The sequence below is a fragment of the Gallus gallus genome, chromosome 1 (genome assembly GCF_016699485.2).
Source record: "Gallus gallus isolate bGalGal1 chromosome 1, bGalGal1.mat.broiler.GRCg7b, whole genome shotgun sequence".
Lineage (NCBI taxonomy): Eukaryota > Metazoa > Chordata > Aves > Galliformes > Phasianidae > Gallus > Gallus gallus.
The window spans coordinates 52,076,353-52,094,884 of NC_052532.1; the positions used below are offsets into that span (position 1 = coordinate 52,076,353).

The 18,532-nt window shown below is 45.2% G+C and overlaps 1 protein-coding gene and 1 long non-coding RNA gene across 2 annotated transcripts in view; one reads left to right on the top strand and one right to left on the bottom strand.

The window, feature by feature from the left end:
* Positions 1-592: 592 nt before the first annotated feature.
* RASD2 (RASD family member 2) lies at positions 593-8,987 on the bottom strand. The gene is made up of 3 exons (XM_416293.8): positions 8,326-8,987; positions 4,419-4,698; positions 593-2,861 (listed from the first exon to the last, which is right to left on the bottom strand). The coding sequence occupies exons 2-3, from the start codon at positions 4,687-4,689 to the stop codon at positions 2,332-2,334; spliced, it is 801 nt and encodes a 266-aa protein (XP_416293.3). The 5' UTR covers positions 4,690-4,698; positions 8,326-8,987; the 3' UTR covers positions 593-2,331.
* LOC112533487 overlaps positions 8,567-18,532 on the top strand; it is a 36,673-nt gene continuing 26,707 nt past the window's right edge. The window contains exons 1-2 of the long non-coding RNA XR_005843250.2: positions 8,567-8,622; positions 14,103-14,214. This is a non-coding gene — a long non-coding RNA (uncharacterized LOC112533487). The remainder of the gene's footprint in view (positions 8,623-14,102; positions 14,215-18,532) is intronic.

Consider the following 18,532-nt stretch of genomic DNA (forward strand, 5'->3'; position numbering starts at 1 on the left):
TCTATTTTCAACCCTCCACCTGTGTCCTTGTAGCACATGCATCCCAGAGCTTGATCACTGACACAATCAGTAGTCATGGCCTTGTACAGAGAGTCTGTAGGGAGCTAGGCAAGTGCTTAGGGAGCTTGAGGCTCATACAGCTGAGAGATGCAGATGGTGTGATGGAGAAACTGCTGAGAGAAACAGTGATGTCTCTGCAGAGACCTTGGTAAATCACACTAGGGATGAACGCACCAGCTCTGTGTATGAGAGATTGTTTGTTCTCCACTGCTGGAGGCAGCACTGGAAAGACTAGCTGTCTGCTTCTGCTTGAGAGGAGATCTGTATGTATATATTGGTGTTGAGAGGGATAGACAGATAAGAAGGAAGGAAGGGAGAAAGAGAGGGAGAGAGAGATGTAGTTACAGATACAGTTCTGTTTCGGAAAAACCACTATTAAGCCCGTAGTGTCTGGAGGACAGAAAAAACTCCTCCAGAATTTACTGAAGATCTCAACTGGGTTCTTAACCCATACCACACTTGCTCAGTTGCACTTACACAAGAACAAAATAGGATCTTCCTTGTTCTTTGAGAAAGTAAAAATGGACTGGAACACAGCTAATAAAACAGGTTTAATCATAAGTGGCATACATATTTATAGATGAGAGGGAGACATGGTCGGAAAGTTGCTGCCCTGGAAATGGGGTTAATAGAACAGTGTATTTTACCAGTCAATATACAGTACCAATGAAGGGTGGAACTAATAAATGAATATGGGATTTTGAGTCCCAGTGGCTAATTTTCACAGACAACCATAATTCCTAGTTTCCTGTCAAATTACAGAATGAACTAGCTTACAGATCTGACCAGGACACAGCAAAGCAGATACAGCCAAGAACAGAATTTGAGGGTGAGGGAGACACGCAAGGTACCTGAAGGCCATTCTGAGGTATATAAACCATATATACTCTGCTGTTGTGTACATTTTTGGGGCCACACTCTGTCCACAGTTATGCATGCACGCCTCTTGTTCCAGTTAGTGAAAGTGGCAAGTTTACATCTAAGAGAATATATATGGCTTTGGTGGCATAGAGCAGCAGAGCAAACAACAAAACCAGAAACAGGACAGGGAGAGAGCTAAAGACAAAGAAGCCTCGATGGATTTGGGGAAGGGAAGGTGTGAATGATGGCCTCAGATTTATCTGGCCAGCCAGTTCAGCCCCATTTGGACAGCCAGCATGAAGCTTCACTTTCTGGAGGTCTTCTGTAGCACAAAAGTTTCCGTCAAGGTAACCTTTATCAGACAAGAGGAAAATCCATGAACAAAATGACTAGAGACAGGTCAACAAAATAAATCCGATGGAACTGGTCCCAGATCAGGAGTCTACAATCAATCGGTTTCTACTGTTGGAGGAAAACCTAGTCCTGCCATGAAGTGGTCTAAGCCAACATGCGGTCACTCTTGGTTGATACAGGCAGAGGGAAGGAACCATTGGTTTGGTGGCCAGCAAGGCAAAGGGTGGCATTTGTACTGTGGAGTTTAGAGTTAGTGTGGCTGATTTGAGAAACTATCACACCGGGCTTGCAAAGCAGTCAAATGTATTGACCTTTTGCAGAACAATTTCTTTTTCAATCAGTGTTAATATTATGTAGTTTTACAGATGGAAAACACCTTTCACTTCTAGAAAGTAGACATTGTTTTGATATCAAGCACAACTGCCATCTGATTTTGCTAAGAACCCACACAATAAAAAAAAACAAATCCCAAATAAAATCTATGATACAAAACAACATTCATGTCAATAACTGTCCCAGCAAACATAAAATCAAGACCTTCTTGCAGGCCCCGTCAGAAGTGACTTAGAGCCTTGTGTCCATATGCAGAGTCCACTCCCTTGGTAAGACTGCTGTCCTTTGAAAAGAAAGTCCCATTTTTTGAAAGGAGTGCTCCTCACATGCACATGCACACACATACAAAGGCATAACCTCCTCTCTTAGCAAGTCCTGCACACTGGGTAACTGCTGATGCCTTCTGTGCATTTTAGACCTACTTTCTTTGTAAGGATGAGGTTGATTTTTCTTCTCAAGTCAGTTTTCCTTAGACAAAAAGGGGAATGAAGATGGACTACATTACAGAGAAATGCACACTCAGGCGTATAATTTTTCCTAGTCGCTTATGAGGTTGATGTTATTTACATTCGTTGACTCAGCAGAATCCGCAGGAAGAGTTACCCTTTTGCTGTGTAGGGTTTCCTCGATGAAACCAGTGAGCCCGTTCTGTGCTTCCACGGACCATTTTTCTTTAAGGCACTTCATGTGGATGATGACTTCAGCCAGAAGCACAAGCCCTCTTCACTGGATTGTGCATTTCTCCCTCTCCCTTGACTGACCTTCCCTGAGAACTTTTGATTTGATGTACTTCAGGTCGCTGTTGACGCTTGGCCGGCGAGCAAAGGGAGAGATCATGCCATAGGCATCCATGTCCTTCACTCGTCGCATCCGGAAGGATTTCTGTTGGAAGGTGTCCCCGTACTGGATGGAGATTTTCCTGTGGAGGGCAGGGCTCATCTCATGAGGTAGCTTGGCCATGCTGAAGAGAACATAGAACATCTCATCCACGTTGGTGTTCTTCTTAGCTGAAACTTCGAAGTAAGCGCAGTTTTCATCACTGGACACAAGGTTCTCACCTTCATCTGAGCGCACTTTGCGGTAGATTTCACTGTGGTCATTTTTGTTGCCACAGATCACCATGGGAAGGTCAGCTGATTCCTTGGTCTTGTTCTTCAGGCAGGATTTGACCTCGAGGATCTGCTTCTGGAGTCTCTTGACCTCATCAAAGGATTCTCTGTTATCCAAGCTGAATACCAGGATGAAAACATCGCCTGCAATTGAAAAAGGAAACTGTAAATGCTTACGACAACCTGTGCCAGAGAAGCCAATTTTCAAAAAACAATACATTTATTTGCTGTCTCCTCCCCACAGTTGTTCATTTTTATTTTTTTAATTTTTTTCCTGTGGTCCTTTTGAATCTCTTCATTCTGTTTTACTTTAGTTTCAGTTCTTCTAATCCAACTCCCCACTCATTTCTGTAGTACAATTGCTTATGGCTTTGATGTTATTTCAGCCATATCTGAGTATGTACCCCTAGGTTGCATTGGACTTGCAGGCTATTGCCCATTTGTACTGTCCTTTGTAAACAAGTTTCTATCCAGCTCTGCTGCATTGCTTTCCTTTTTCTTCATGTTGTCTGTATTGCTGTGTAAAACACAGCTAGTCTTACACCAGGAAGAGTGGAGAACTAGAATCCACTTAGCCTTGGCCTTCTGATTATGTAATACAAGAAGAAACACCTGAATGGAGGATTTCCAGCTAGTCAGTCCCAAACGCCTAAGTGAGGAGTGAGAGCTTTCCCAATGTTCACTGCTCTGCTGCCATTTCATTTTCTTTAGAGAAACAGACCATGGAAAAAAAGAAATACATAAATGACACAGATTCCCTGGCATTTCCTTCTGACATTTTATGACATACATTTCCTTTTGCAAAGGAATCATTGCCTGTTGAATGACAGTCATGTTGAAACTGTGAAGAGACTTCATGGACAAAAGCTCACATCCATGTCCCAGAAACTGGCCCTAGGACCTCCATGAATGCAGATGGTAGCCCGATCTGATACGAATGTCATGTTTCACTGGCTAGCTAGGAGGGGAGACAGCAGACCCAGAAAGTTGGTTCGTTGTGAGCTGTGGTTGAATATATATCTCCATTGTCACTTTTACAGTTTAAGAACATATCTTAGCTCACGACAGGAACCACTCAACAATGGGGATGTACAAAATGAGTCCGCTATTTTCCCTCTTTAATTCATTTGATTAATTGTAGACTTAAGGAGAAAGGGTAAAAGTAGAGTGATCTTTTTTACTGGAATATTAAATCAAGGGAATCAGGCTGGGACTTTTAAGAAAGAAAAAAATCTTTGAGCTTTTCTCAGTTTGCACTCCCTGCCTGTGCATTTTACATTTGCTTTTCACTGCTTGTGTCTTATAATGACATGCCTGTTTTATCCCTTGCTGCTCTTTATTGCCCACGAGATTTTATTCAACCATTCATTTGTGATGGCAGGAAAAAAATATGTTGCAAGATAGGGAAATGACAGAGTGGGGAAATAAACTAGGGGGAAATCTTAGTTTCAGACCTTCACCCAGTGGAGTTCTCCTCTGTGGCTAGTGCATTCTGTACAGCATAGGAAGCATACCAGCCAGGAAACATCTCTCTGGAGAAGTGAATCTTGCAATGAAATCCCACAGCCCATTTTGGTGCCTCCCAAATGCATCTTATCCCCAAGAAACACTCATCTCCAGGATACAGTTTTCAAGCTACACATTGTAATTATAATCTTTTATCCTTTGTTCCCTGTTTGCAAACTTTCTTTACTTTCTCACCTGTCAGGATGGAAAGCCTCCTCATAGCAGGGAAAGGGTGATTCCCTGAGGTGTCCAGGATGTCCAGCTGATACATATCTCCCCGGATGTTGTAGACCTTGCGGTGAAAATCCTCAATGGTGGGAGTGTACTGGTCCTCAAACCGGCCATTGAGAAAGCGTGAGACTATGGAACTTTTCCCCACCCTGGAGGCTCCCAGCACCACCATGCGGTACGAGTTCTTGGCTGGCACATTCAGGGTGCAGTTTCCACTAGACATGGTCTTCATCATTGCGTGGACCTGAAAGAGGGAACGGCAAAGTTGAAGGAAAGGTAAGAAACTTTGTGGAGGACAGAGTAGGGACATTCCATACCATGAGTTGGTCAAAGAGCATTCTGACATTTACACTGTATATAGCATGGTTTTTAATTGTAATCTGCTATTTTGTTAAAGCATTAAGGGCTAATTTTATCGGCTGCATTTGAACTTGGACACCAGGTTCCTTCCCACCATTTGCGTCACTTAGACATTACCAGTTTTTTCAGTTCTGGTTCTGTTTTAGATGCATAAACACAGAGGTCAGATTTCCCAATATACTGCACCCACTGAGGTTACCATCAAATTTCCTAATGTACTACATCCACTGCAGCTGTCGTCAGGACCTAGACCACTTCATTTGGTTGCCCAAATAGGAACTGCTCACAGCGTTCATTTTCTGAGATCAACCGAAAGTCAGACAGAAGCCCGAATCACGTTTGACATCTGTGGAAGCTAGACATCTCAGTTATTTTAAACAGCTGGTCCCATATAGCCCACATTGCTGCCGCGAGGAGTTCAAGACGCAAAATAGCATTGAGCGGTGATAAATTCTGCACCTTTCAGTGACCTTTCAGAAACCAGAATTCAATCTAGCTGCTTGGACTGATGATAGTGTGGGAACTCCCTACCAAAAAACTATCAGTGCTGCAATTATCACTGCCTTGCAGTAGGACGGCTGACAACGGATAGAGCTGCAGTAATGAAGATTTCATAGGATTTTCAGTCTTTATACATACACATGTTGTGGGTGTCACAGTCATTGAGCGTGCAAGTACAGGAGGAGAAAGGACAAAGGACAGCCATCTTAAACTACTATCTGACAAGATTTCCAACCCCTGACAAGAAAAATGTGTATCGACACCTTGGAGATCATGTTTTGATGCAGTACTTCGATGGGAAAATAAAAAGGACGGTCGCACACACATTTTTCATGTGCTATTTCAAATACATTGTGTGCTGAAAGGAAAAATACAACCCCAGTGTGGGGAAAGCTAACGTTAAAGCAAAGAAAGCACATTTTGGGTAGAGTTTATTTTGGTTACTAGGATCTTATTAAGGAATAATCATATTCCCACTGTGCTGTTTATTTAACTTAGGTGTTGTTTACTTAATATTACAATCTGAGCACTTTATGTACACTGAAATATCATCTCTGGGTCCAGATCTGGATTCCTGTCTTTCCCTCGAGTGAATTTTATCTCCCAAGCATTTATGCAGCTGACAATTATCTCAGTCAAGAGCTTAAAATCTTTGACTTTGTTTAACATGTGCAAAGCACTAAAGCAGAAGTGAAGATACGGCCGCAGCTAAATAAAGGAGTCTCTGGAATTCTAATCCAGAATCATTACAAGTGCTATAGCCCGAGGCAACAGCAAAACATGACTATTTATGATTATTGCTATCATTTGCTAGCAGCACGTATATAAAGCATGGAAGAAAATGCAGCACTTTCCTTGGAGTATCTTACAGTCTAAATTACACACAGAGGTCAGGGCTGCACAATATTAGAGGCAGGCAGTAATGTCAGATTATAACTTTGGATGTAAACACACACACACACAGAGTTATGGTGCTGCTAAAGTGACAGCAAGGAGCACACCTGTTATGGATCGGACTGCTTTGTTTAGAATAGGACCCATCTCCAGCACTGCAGAAACACCAAATTTAATCTGCAACAATACTTCCATGTGCAGTGGCTCTATCCTACATGGCTGCTCCAATGCTGTCATGCATCCATGGGCCAGACAAATGTCAACAGAACAGCTCTGGGATACTTCCTTTCACCCTCTCAGGCTATATTTAGCTGATGGAGAAAAGCAGGGAGATAGATTTTATGAGAAAGAACACCAACTTCTCTACAGCCTGTGCTCAGTGCTTAGAAATGAGTCAGCTCCTCAGACCGGGAGGGACCGGTATAGCTGTACTCCTGGCTGACTCCTACTACGTGTACTGCTTTCTGACAGGTAACCACCGAGCTGCTGGCCATCAGAAACCCCCATCAGGCATCAAGGGAGCTGGATGTGTTACCGGGCTGCTTGGAGGGCTGGCTTTGCACCCTGAGGGCAAGAGGTGCTTCTGTCTTCCTCCTTGACGTGGACTCCACTGCCTTGGACCTCAGCTAATTTGTGGGCATGGTGGTGATGAGTTGACTGTAGGACCAGAGGTCTTTTCCAGCCTCAGTGGTTCTATGATTCTAAAGCCACAGGACCCCAAACACCTTGGAGGAGGAATTGCCACTGTGGCACCTTTGGCCACTAAATCATGCTGCCTCCCACCTCCATCAAAGACAAAATCTTATCTGCAGGCATGTGCGTTTCAGGATGCTTTGCCCCAAAGATGCGCGTGCACTGAGGAGGAAGGGGTGTAAGGACATGCAGATTTTAATGTATTAAATAGTCACTCCATGCTGTCCTCATTCTGCCTGTCCACGCATTCAGTTAAGAGGGCTCCTGTGCTTTCCTGACTGCTTTTCATTTCACATGGAGTCTAACGGTGCTTTTCAGCACTTTGACTCCTGGAGTTTCTATTCATCTCATCACCTCTGCTGCAAATCTGACTCAGAGCATGCCGTTGAGCTGGGAGCTTATGTTTGTTTTTTGTGCTCTCTCCTTATCCCCTCACTTCAGCTTCTCTCCAGTTCAGTGCAATCTTTCTTCTTTTCTCCTCACAAAAGGAAAGAAACTTCAGCCCTCGCTCCCAGCACAGGGACTCATACATTGAGAAAGATTAAAGACAGAGGAAAGGAAATAGAAAGGAGCCACATGCTCATGTACTAAATAAAGCAAAATCAATCAGAAGAGAATGAGGAGGCAAACAACCTCCAGCTGGCTTTAATCTACATCTTTTCCTTCCACTTTATTAAATGCTTAAGCATAGATTAATTCCCAGTGGTACTTTTTTCTTTATGCACTGTCTCCATGGCAGAAACTTTGCATTAATATTTTATATTGGTAAAGGGATTTCAGAATGCCATAGAAATACAGGCAGTGAGTATTATCTCCAGTTAATAAAGGGAAAGGCTTGCGTGCCCATAGAGAAATGAAACAGCTGTCCAAAATCAGCATTAAGCCTTGTTTCATTGGACTCCCGGCATCTTCTACCTGCTGACCCCCACTGCCCGTTCCGTAGGTGCACATCAGAACAAATGGCAAGGCACCTGATTTTCCTCGCTCCAAAAAGCACTTGTCTGAATTCCAGTGAGGTGCTGCCTGGTTTAGTCCTGAGCACCTGGGGAGAACTACCTAAGGAAGACATTCCTCATTCAACCTGCCAGCAGCTTTTCCGCCCAAGCTCCCCAGCTCCCATCAGGGAATGCAGTGATATCTGCTTATCCTCCCCCCATTGCTCCCCATCCACAAGCACACTCCCAGAGCACCTTTCTTGCACTCCACTGTCTTTAGCTACAGGTTGATGCTTCCATTTGCCATCCAAATGTACTTCACTGCATCCAGCTGAAAACAACATAGGCAGATGCAAACTGCATCGTGCATAACAGACCTGGCACCTGCTAGTCACCACTAGTACCCCTCAGTTCCCATGCACACTCAAATCACTCCTTTGGGATGTTTGTCTCCCACTGCCATCCCAAACTCCATGCTGCTCTCTTACCTCTCTCTCCTCCAAGGAGCAGCCCTGGGTCTGGGTGTTGTCTGATGAAGTCGGTAATTTTAATCAGAGGCAGCTATGCTGTAGAAGGCTGTTGTTCTGTGGATCCCACGTTGCTTGCCTGGGGCTCAGCTCTTCACCAGTATTTCCTGGGAACTTAGCAGGACTGGGAGGGACTGCAGGGCTCCAGAGGACGTCCCCCCATGGAAGGCAATGACTAGATCAGGGCTAAAGAAAGGTCTCCGGACCAGCAGCAGCTTTTCTCTTTAGTGAGATGAGCTCTTCTGCTCCCAGCCTCAGGTGAGGAGGAGAGGCAGTCTCCTGTGGGCAACTCTGCTGGGGTGGGGGTACCTGGAGCAACACCTAGTCCTGCAGGGATGGGGGTTCATCCACCCTATGCCACCTCAGACCCTATGGGGAAAAATCACCGAGGGCACGGAAGTTATCTACGGCGAGCCTACACTTCCCCAGGTCTTGCCTTGCACACACCCCTCCCCACAAGCTTCTTTTCTTCTGACCTGGGATTGGTATTGTGCTATTCTCTTTCCAGGACAGAAGGGGCTTTTCTTTACGTTTGCCAATTAAGTTTTTCTCCTTCCCTCCCTGCCTTTCTCTCCCTGGCTCTCACAACTACTGGCAAATTGCAGATTTCCCTTCTGTAGGACTCACAGATAATTGGCTCAACTCCTCCCTTGAAGTCAGTGTCAGACACAGGGGAAGGAGGGGTGCTGAGGGGGTGGGATTTTGAGCCTGCTGAAAAATCTTTTATTTTCTTCCTTCTGAACAGAAAGTTCATATGCATTCCAGACTGCACATTCCTCTTCTTCCCACCAGAGACCTGTACGCATGCATGTGTAGGGAGCGGGTTAGTGGATGTGTACGAGAGACAGAGACTTCACTTTGCCAGCCGCCAATTCAGAAGTTGTTTCTAAAGGCTGCTTCTATACTTCAGCACTGATATTTTCTGCAAGGCAGAAGTGGACTGACTCATTTCCCAGGCAGGGGCTTTCTGTCCAGAATTCCTGTAACTCTTTTGCTGTACGGAATACAGTCTCCCATTCCCTCACCCTCAATGTCATCCTCTTGGGATTGCTGCTTGGTCTGATTAAGAAATAAGGGTAATGTGTGACTGCTGTTAATTCATTAATATTTAAATAAGCTAAACAAGCACTGTGGGGAGGCGGACAAATCAGAGAAACAAAGGAAAATTAGAGTGAATTCAGGCAGTTTGCTCTGCCCTTGTTAAAGAAGTGTCTTTGCAATTTATTTCATCATTTTCTAACTGTACTTTTCTCCTTTTTGAGCTGAAGTAATAGTTTAGACCATAATGTCTATTAGAAAAGATGAAAAAAATATCAATTAAAAAGGGTTAAAATGAAGTATTTTAGCATTGCCTCCTTACAACTTCTAATCGGATAAAAGGAAGAAAAACACTGAGATTTTCAAGATATTTTGACCAAAAAAAAGTTAAAGGCAAAACCAGAAGGGAGGTATGATCTCTCAAATCCAAATATACTCGTTAGGTTCAAGTCTCTCAACATTTTCTCTCACTTCCTCTTTGAGCAAATTTACTCTTCTTTGAAGCAAATAATCCTTTAACTTCATCATCTGTTTCCTCCCAAGAATCCCCACAAGAATTTGTGCTGTTTTGGTGGAATACCTTCTGTTATTCTCCCTTGGGGAGCAGCAGCTCCTGGCTTCCTGCTTGTACAGACAGCTTCAAATTTGGGAAGGAAGAGCACAGCTTGGCACAGCACCACCAAAACAGTGCTGGCTTCTTCCAGGGGCCAGTGAACTGCTAATGGGTCATGATCTGAACTCGGCTCTTTTAAGACCACAACACCACGACTCTTTTTGTCAGCTCGAGTCTTTTCTCTTTGGTACAAAGTTGATGAGCATTTCTACGGCTCAGATAGAAATAAGATATGATGCTTTTCGTTCTTAAGTCATTGGTTCAGAACAAACCTTCACTGAAAGGTGTCATCTTTGGCGACTGGTCTGCAGTCTGTGTAGCTGAGATCCAAACTAAGTGACCAGCATGCTGGTGTCGTTGCCACAGGAAGAACTGCTGCTGACAAAATTAGCATAGAATTCAAGTCCTATACTGCTACAGAGAATATGCTCCTCTTTCATGTCTGTAGCTTGCAAGAACCGGAGCTCTTTGCCAAAAGAAAAAGAAAAAAAAAAAAAAAGAAAAAGAAAAAGGGAAGTGTAGTCATTGTAGAGACCATCTCATCAGTCTGGAATCTCAGCCTACTCAAGATCTTTGTAAACCAAATGCAAAACTCTTGCCTAGCTGCCTTCACTAAGCCCAGACTCCCACTCAGTTGTCTTCTCCAGCATTTAAGCTAGCCATTCCGTTTCCTCTAAGCACATCAAAATAGGATGGGAACATTCTTGGCTAGGCACCATGGCATTATTTGGTCTCTCAGCAGATAGCTAGTAATAAGTTACTTTTAAAGAAAGCCTTCGAAAGATAATTGCTGACTATGAGTCTTCAGAGGCTCACAGATATTGCTGTGGCTTTGCTGTTGGGTATTTTTTGCCTTTTTTTTTCTTTTTTTTTTTTTTCTGAGTGTGCTCAACAGTTAACAAAAGGCCAAGGCTTTCCTTAGGGCTCAAGTATCCCTGCTTTTCCCATGGCTTCCTGGGGTACCCTGTGGAGAAGTAAGGTTAATTCTCAATACTTGCCCATTGGAGAAGCAGGGATGGCAGCACCTCTCTGCATCCAGGGCTGAAAAGGGAATAAGGGAATCAGAGTGTTAAAGCTATGGCCACAAGAAGAGAAAAAGTTCCCCATCTCAGCAGTTTTCTCTGGTTAATCAGAGACCATCAACCTTTCTTAGAGCTTGTAGCTATTTACTGATGTAAAAGTCAGACATACAATGAAATATGCTCCAGAGGCATTTGTTCCTCCTACTCCTCCCATGTATGAAGAAATCCAAGCTGAACTTTTCATGTGGCTAATGCAGTCTCAGAGCATTGCAGGCTGTGGCTGCAAGAACCACCATGACTACCAGGGGCTATGCCTGCCTGCTTGGTGCACTCGCCAGCATCAGCATTTGGGCAGTGCACACTCGTGGAGCAGAGGTGTCACTATCTGGAGCCATCTGTCCCTTCTGCAGCTCCCGATGCTGGCTGCAGCTGGAGATGGAGACTGATACGATGGGCTGACGCAGCAGGACCAATCTGTTTTTCTCCACCTTAAGGAAAACGACAGAAGTGACAATCACATGCTGTTCAGTTCTGGTCAGAATTAGTTCAAGACAAAAGATGTTCCACGGCTTTTGTCTCCTCTTCAAAAGCATATGCAACAGAGATTAAATATTTAAACCAGCTATTCTCTTCTCTCTTCCCATTCATTTTCATTCCCCTCATTATTCAGTAAAGCAGGCTCATTTTTCCACCCCCTCACCTTCCCTCCCTCCCTCCCACATTCATTTCTCCTTCGTGGTGCCCCTCCCTTCAAGCAATGCTGGAAAGTTAGCGTTTAGGAGCCACTCAGCTGCAGGTAGGTATTATGCTCTGAACAGTGCATAGATGGGCAAACACAGTGCTGCCCCTGAATACCTGTACTCCCTGGGCATTTAAACTCCTCCAGGGCTGTTATGGGGTGTGGGAAAATAAGAGATGATCATCAATTGTGAGTGAGAGCAGTAGTACTTGGGGAGAATACAGGTGGAGAAGGCACGCATTTGAGAAAATGGTGATCTGGTTTGCCTTATTGTTCCCTTCAAAGGACAACTATTCACATTTCTTTATGAATCTGTAATTTCTCAGCGTCCCAGAGTGTGAGACGGGTTAATAATATTTACTGAGATCCCTGCAAAATGAAAAAGCATTACCTTGCTGTGAAGAGCATCCAGATCACCTCTTATTTGCTGCATTTGCTATGAATCATTTTTAAATTTTATTCTGATGAAATATTATGGAGAAAGGATTGCATTTCTAGGCTCTCTCTTTCCTATTGCTACTAAGGGCACAGCACATCTGGATTTACTCACCAGATATGCAGGCATTCTTTCATTTTCATCCTATTGTTGAAACTTTTTAAAACTTGCCCCATCTCTGGAAAATTGGTAGGAAGCAAGATTAAGGCTAAAAAAGCCCTCCAAAAACCATCAATAAAAGAGTATTCAATAATATTTCAGGGAAGAACACAAGGAAAAATAATGAGTCACAGAATCATTAACGACGGAAAGACCTCTAGGGTCATTTATTCCAACCACCAGCCCATCCCCACCATGCCCACTGACCATGTCCCTCAGTGCCACATCCACACGGCTCTGGAACACCTCCAGGGATGGTGACTCCACCACCTCCCTGTGCAGCCTGTGCCACTGCAGCACCGCTCCTTCTGAGAGGAAATATTTCCTAATACCCAACCTGAACCTCCCCTGGTGCAACTGCAGGCCATACCTGGGGGCAGAGGCTGACCTCCACCTCACTACAACCTCATTTCAGGTCACTGTAGAGAGCCATAAGATCTCCCCTGAGCTTCCTCTTCTCCAAAATGAACAATCCCAGTTCCCTCAGCCGCTCCCCATCAGGCTTGTGCTCCAGACCCTCCACCAGCTTTGTTGCCCTTCTTTGGATGAAGTGGATAACAATTCATTTCTGTACACTCAGTGAATACTAAGGGGGTTGTTATGTGGTCTCCCAATCCATACTGGAGGAAAAGCCACCAAATCATGCCCTACCCATGCAGAAGAAGAAGAGATGCACCCACCTGACAGTGACTATATTGGCCTTGCAGAAAAGAGTAGGCGTAGGGAGAAATCATGATGTTCAGTCCCCATTCAGACCCATCTCTCTAGCTGCTCCTGGCCCAGTGTTCAGGCAGATAATGGCACAGCTGGCAGTGAGCCCATGCTTTTCTCTGCTGGTGTACGATGCTGGGAGGAAGGGTTCATTCAGCAAGCCCCCAGGGCTCTCCTCTGGATGGCACCATCCCAGTTCTTCCAGAAGAGAGAGAGAAAGGGTGCTTTTGGTGCCATTTCTATAGCTGCTGCTATTTGGCACCACAGGATATGCCCTTATTTCCTCCCATTCACTATCCTGACTCACTTAGCAGGGCTGATGATTGTCTCTCAAAGATTTTTACCTGTGATGGGAAACGAACAACTAAGGAGGGCAGAAGAGAAGGAGGAGTTGAGGAAGATGAAGAGGATGGGAGAGAAGAGCCTTACAAAAGTCTTCACAGAACCATCTCTGATCAAAAGCACAGAAAAGGCTCATTAGATGCAGGTGAAAACAAAGATAAAATGAATAGCTCAGAAGTAAGAGGTGATGCATGAAAAATGCATGAAATGGAGACAGACTGATGAGCTTGAGCCCTCTGTAGCACACGCTCTGCTACCCGTGACCAGTTGTTCTATTTTGGTCTCCATTTGAGGAAAGGATGGGAAACGCTGAGCTTTGCTCTCTGTGACAGCGACAGGGCCTGAGGGAACAGCATGGAGCTCTGCCAGGGGAAGGTCAGGTTGGAGGTTAGGATGAGGTTCTTCACCAGAGGGTGGTGGGCATGGAACAGGCTGCCTAGGGCAGTGGCACGGCCCCGAGCTGCTGGAGTTCAAGGAGCGTCTGGTCTGGTCAATGTACTCAGACATAAGGTCCGACTTCTGAGTGGTTCTGTATGGAGCCAAGAGTCGGACTTGATGGTCCTTATGAAGAGACCTTCTTCAGTTGCCTTCTCTGATGCTGCATGTTGGTCCTGGCTGTACATCGGTGTGAACCTGGGCACGTTTTATTTGGCTCTGAGCTTCACTGCTTCCTTCCAGAAGAACAGCCACTGCCTGCTGATGGTCAGTATGGATGCGGTGTCCTCGGCGTGGGGTTGACTGTTGCTGTGCCCTCCTCTACCTAGCAGACCAGTCTTACGCTAGAGCTTGTGTGAGTACAGTGCTTGTTCTTTTTTCTTTATTGCTTCCTGTTCTTTTTTTACTGCTCCTTTCATTAAGAAAAGGAAAAAAAAAAAAAAAAGGAAGTTTGGGGGATTGAAAAACGTCTTATTCCTTTGATCCAAGAAATATTATACGCCTTTATTTATAATCAAAGGGAGTCGGTGAATGAGAATAATTCCAGAGTAAAGAACAGGTGAGAATGACAGATCATTTTTTATATTTCTTTTTGTTCTTGTTCAGTTTTCCCCTCTCAGAGGACTGCAATCATGTACTCAAGATCCGGAATGAAATCCAGTATAATAATAATGATGGTAATACTATGTACTCTTAGTGCAACTTCTGCTAATATCTCCACACGCACTGCAAATACCTAGGAAGGAGCCAGAGTATAAACATTTCTGCAGTTTTGTAGAATCATATAATCATTTTTGCTGGAAGGGACCGCTAAAGGCCATATAGTCCAACTCCCCTGCAATGAACAGGTCAGAGATGGGAAAACCAAATGTGGATGCAGGTTTTAAGCGATGGGTCTCAGGTGACTAAGGTGAGTGAGCACCTCCAGATGTGAGCTCCCTCTGCCCACACTCAAAACTATCTGGAAACTGAGCAACCATCATTGAGGAGTTGTTGAGCCTAAGCTAATCAGCTCTGTGACTGTTGGCCAGCTTGGAGCATGAGCAGAATGAGTCGTTATCTGTCTGCAAAGGGCTGTGCAAATAGCAGCCTCCAGGCAGCAGGGCTGGAAACAGAGTCCTCATCTTCTCCCCAGTGCAGGGCACCAGCTGGATGGTACCAAAACCTCCCAGGGAAGTAAAGCTAATAATGGATGCATAGATAACCTTGTGCGTGCCCTTGGAGGGAACCCGCACACAAGGCCACTTTGGCTTTCAGAAGGCTGTGTTGCCTGCTGCACGCTTGCCACGAATGTATGTCAGATCCTCAACAACATAAGGCAGCCTGAAAAGCTGCAAGAGTAAAACAAACTAGAAAAGAGGAAAGAAGCCCTCAGGGTGCTGCAAGGTCAGGTTTTTCTCTGCAGCAGCAGAGACCAGCATCTCAGTTTTTAAGTAAAAACTCAGAACTTAGAGTAAACTTCTGTATTTTCATGGGGATCCTGAGGCTGGGGCAATGCCCTGCACAGCAGATGCTGTAAGGCAGCACCAACATAGCTTTGCTGCAAGCACTCTTGCCGTGCTGTACAAGCCCAGAACCCTGCTTTCGGTGGTGTAAAAAGCTATCATTTTGACATGGAAGCCTATCAAAGTTGCTTTTACTATGGTTCAAATGACTAAGCAAGCTGCTGAGGCATAGGAAATCAGGCCCAAGGCATTTTCTATGTGTTTGTTCTGGCTGAAGGCTCAGAGGACGTGTACAGGAGTATAAATTTGCCCATTACCTTCTCCATGACTCTGTGTGCTCCCAGCCCTCCTCTGTCCAGAGGAGCTTGTTCCTCCTCAGATAATCTCACAACAATCCAATTAGCAAGAAAACTTTCTGCCTTCAGCGCCAGATGAGACGGCCACATTATTAAAGGCTCCCATTGGCTCTGACCTGCGCTTTGCTTCAAAGCAGAGGGCAACTACATCTGTGAAACGAACAGAAGGGACAAATTTAATTAGTGCCAAACTCACCCATCAGGATTCCCACTCCTGATAGTGGCGGAGTGCAGAGAAAAGGAGCTCTGATTTATGTGGCAGGTCAAACAAAGGCAGGGAAAGGAAGAGGATAACCACAAGAATTTGTTCACTGCTGGAAATCTCTGCTAATTGGGATAGGATGCAAAAACTCAGCTGCTTCATCTGCCAGGCTCCTCCATGCGGCACAGACCTAAGCCACCTTGCCTTTTTGTTCTGTCTTCAGGATTTGACCCTTTTATCATGCAGAAAAATTCTGTACGGTGCTCTTTGTAAGGGAGGGGGGAGGGGAAGAAACATAAGGGGTTTGATTTTTTTGTCACTTTTGTGTTTGAAGTCAGTTTACATAAGTGCCCCAAAATAGCAGTTCCTCCTTCTTGTTGTCTCCGAGAGACACTTTATGCTATTTTAATGTGGCAGAAAGGAAACCAGGCACACGGATTCATGCCATGCTTGCAATTCTTCTGTTGAGTGACAGCACAGGCTCAAGGGTGCTGGTGAGATAGGAAACCATTTCAGCAGCCCAGGTGACACACTGGGAGGATGATGTAGAACTGCTGCTGGCCTGTAATGCCTCATCAGAGACAGAAGGGCGATGGGGATGCACAATTCCCAGGCCCTAGAGCCTATCCCACCAATGGGTATGGCATCTGGACCATTCCTGGGTGCTTTTTTTGCTGGGGAGATGAATGGTAGGAACTGGGAACACCAGCTGGCATGGCAACCCCAGTATCTACCGCTTCAGGCTTATGCAACCACACATGGGTTGGGAAGGTGTGAAAGGACGCATTGCACGAAGCCTGATTGGTGAGCACTTTGCATCCCAGGCAGCTGTGTAGAAATCAGCAGTCTGCCAGAGCTTTGTGCTTCCCCAAAAGTCCTCACATTGCCGTGCTTTTCCTTCTGGCTTTGCAAGCCTTTGGGCAACAGCAGAGACCTCCAAAGCACCCTTCACTCCATCTGTCACCCACCAGAGCGCAGCCAGGACTGCACTGAGAAGGGTGCCCAGCTCAGTGTTCTTGCCCGTTCTTTTCTTCTCCCCTGTAAGAAAGGTGGTGAGAATACAGGGCTTTTGTTTGCAGAATGGATTGCCAAGTGGCTTTTCCATCATAAGGCAGTTTATGGAGATGACTGGTGATTTGCTTTCATCAGCTGTCTTTGCTCACTGCATCCTTAGTTATGAGTTTTTTAGCATCTGTATCTATCATGCTTATTTGAGAATACTGAAAAGGGCAAAGAGAGAATAAATGTGTTGTCCTCACTCTATCTGAACTAGTTTAAGCTCTTGCCAGCAAGGAGGGCTTTAAAGTGGACAGATAGGAAGCTTGGGCAGAGTTGCAAAAGGGCGCTGCACTGAGCCTAGCATATCGCTGCTCAATAACCAGTGCAAATCCCCGTGATCTTATGCTAAATCTCCTAACAGCTGACGAGATTCAGTCTGTCCCAGATTTGGATCCCTGTGATGAGAAAAACAAATCTCAGCTTTCACTTAGAGCAGGAAAGGCAACACAAAAACAACAAGCCAAAGTCTCTGTGCTTACAGAAACATCACTGTGTCATTTAAATTTACCTTATGAACCCAAGGGTTTGGAAGTAATGACAAGTTCTTCCTATTTTCAATTAGAAAATAAATATTAATAACATGCAAGCCAGCCTCATGATTCTGGGGAAGGTGGCTCATGCTTCAAAATTCTTGGGGAGGTGGTGGGAACACTTTCAGTGCCCTATTAGCACCTAGTCGGAGGTGCTAGGGCTTCCTGCATAGCCACCACATTAGCACAGAGCCTTGGCTGTCCAGATCTTAACATTTTGATATCCTTCACTGCCTTGGCTTGCCAAGTATGCCCTGCTATGTTTCTCAGTGAAGCTGGCCAGGCTTCTTTAAGCAATGGATTATCAGAAGATGTGGAGAGCGTTTGGCTGGGCAAAGCTTAGCCTGTTCTCTATCTGTGTCTGGGCAGCTTCTTTCTTTATGGAAAGCATCTCTTGCCAGAATGCAGCTTTCCAGCACTTCAGACACTGAACTTCAGGGCCTTTGTTATCCGGTTTGCTGGGGGAAAGCTAACACATATGATTTATTTATTTATTTATTTATTTCTGTGGTATGTCTAGGCATTTCTCATCCTCTGGATGGCAGGGAGCAGGGGAAGGTGGCATAGGGAGTCAGCGAGCTCATCCCAACTGATCTGACACAAATCCACACGCGCCTGTGAAAGGGGAACGGTTACACAAGCTGCCTTCAATGTCCTCTAACAGCTGTCAAAAACGCATCCCACAAATCCAGCTGAGATATCAGCTGAAGAGGCACTTGAGATGCAACGTAAGGAAGACTGTCACAAGTAGGTTGCAGTGATGGACTGAAGGCAGGAGAGTTTGTTTCAGGCCCTGGGACATGCTCTGCCCCAACTTCTGCCTCACAGCCAGCCTGAGTGTGGCCCACAGGACTCCTAAAAATGGATCTGTGATGGGAAGGGTGGGAGGGATGGCCACACCATGCCCTGCCATCTCCAGAGGGGAATGCTGCTCCTACAGCCTACTCACAATAAGCCCAGACTCAGCGGGCTCACAGGTGAGAAGAAAGTTACTATCTGTTCATCATTGCCGGGGTGAGGTAACACCTGAATGTAGTCCGGCCTGCCCCAAAAGGTCCTCAGATTCAGTGGCCTGTGTCTG

Bases quoted from the DNA above. Each gene is read 5' to 3' on its own strand.
- RASD2 (XM_416293.8), bottom strand. From the start codon at position 4,689: ATGATGAAGACCATGTCTAGTGGAAACTGCACCCTGAATGTGCCAGCC. The intron at 2,862-4,418 runs GTGAGAAAGTAA...TTTCAATTGCAG, and splicing joins GAGGCTTTCCATCCTGACAG to GCGATGTTTTCATCCTGGTA.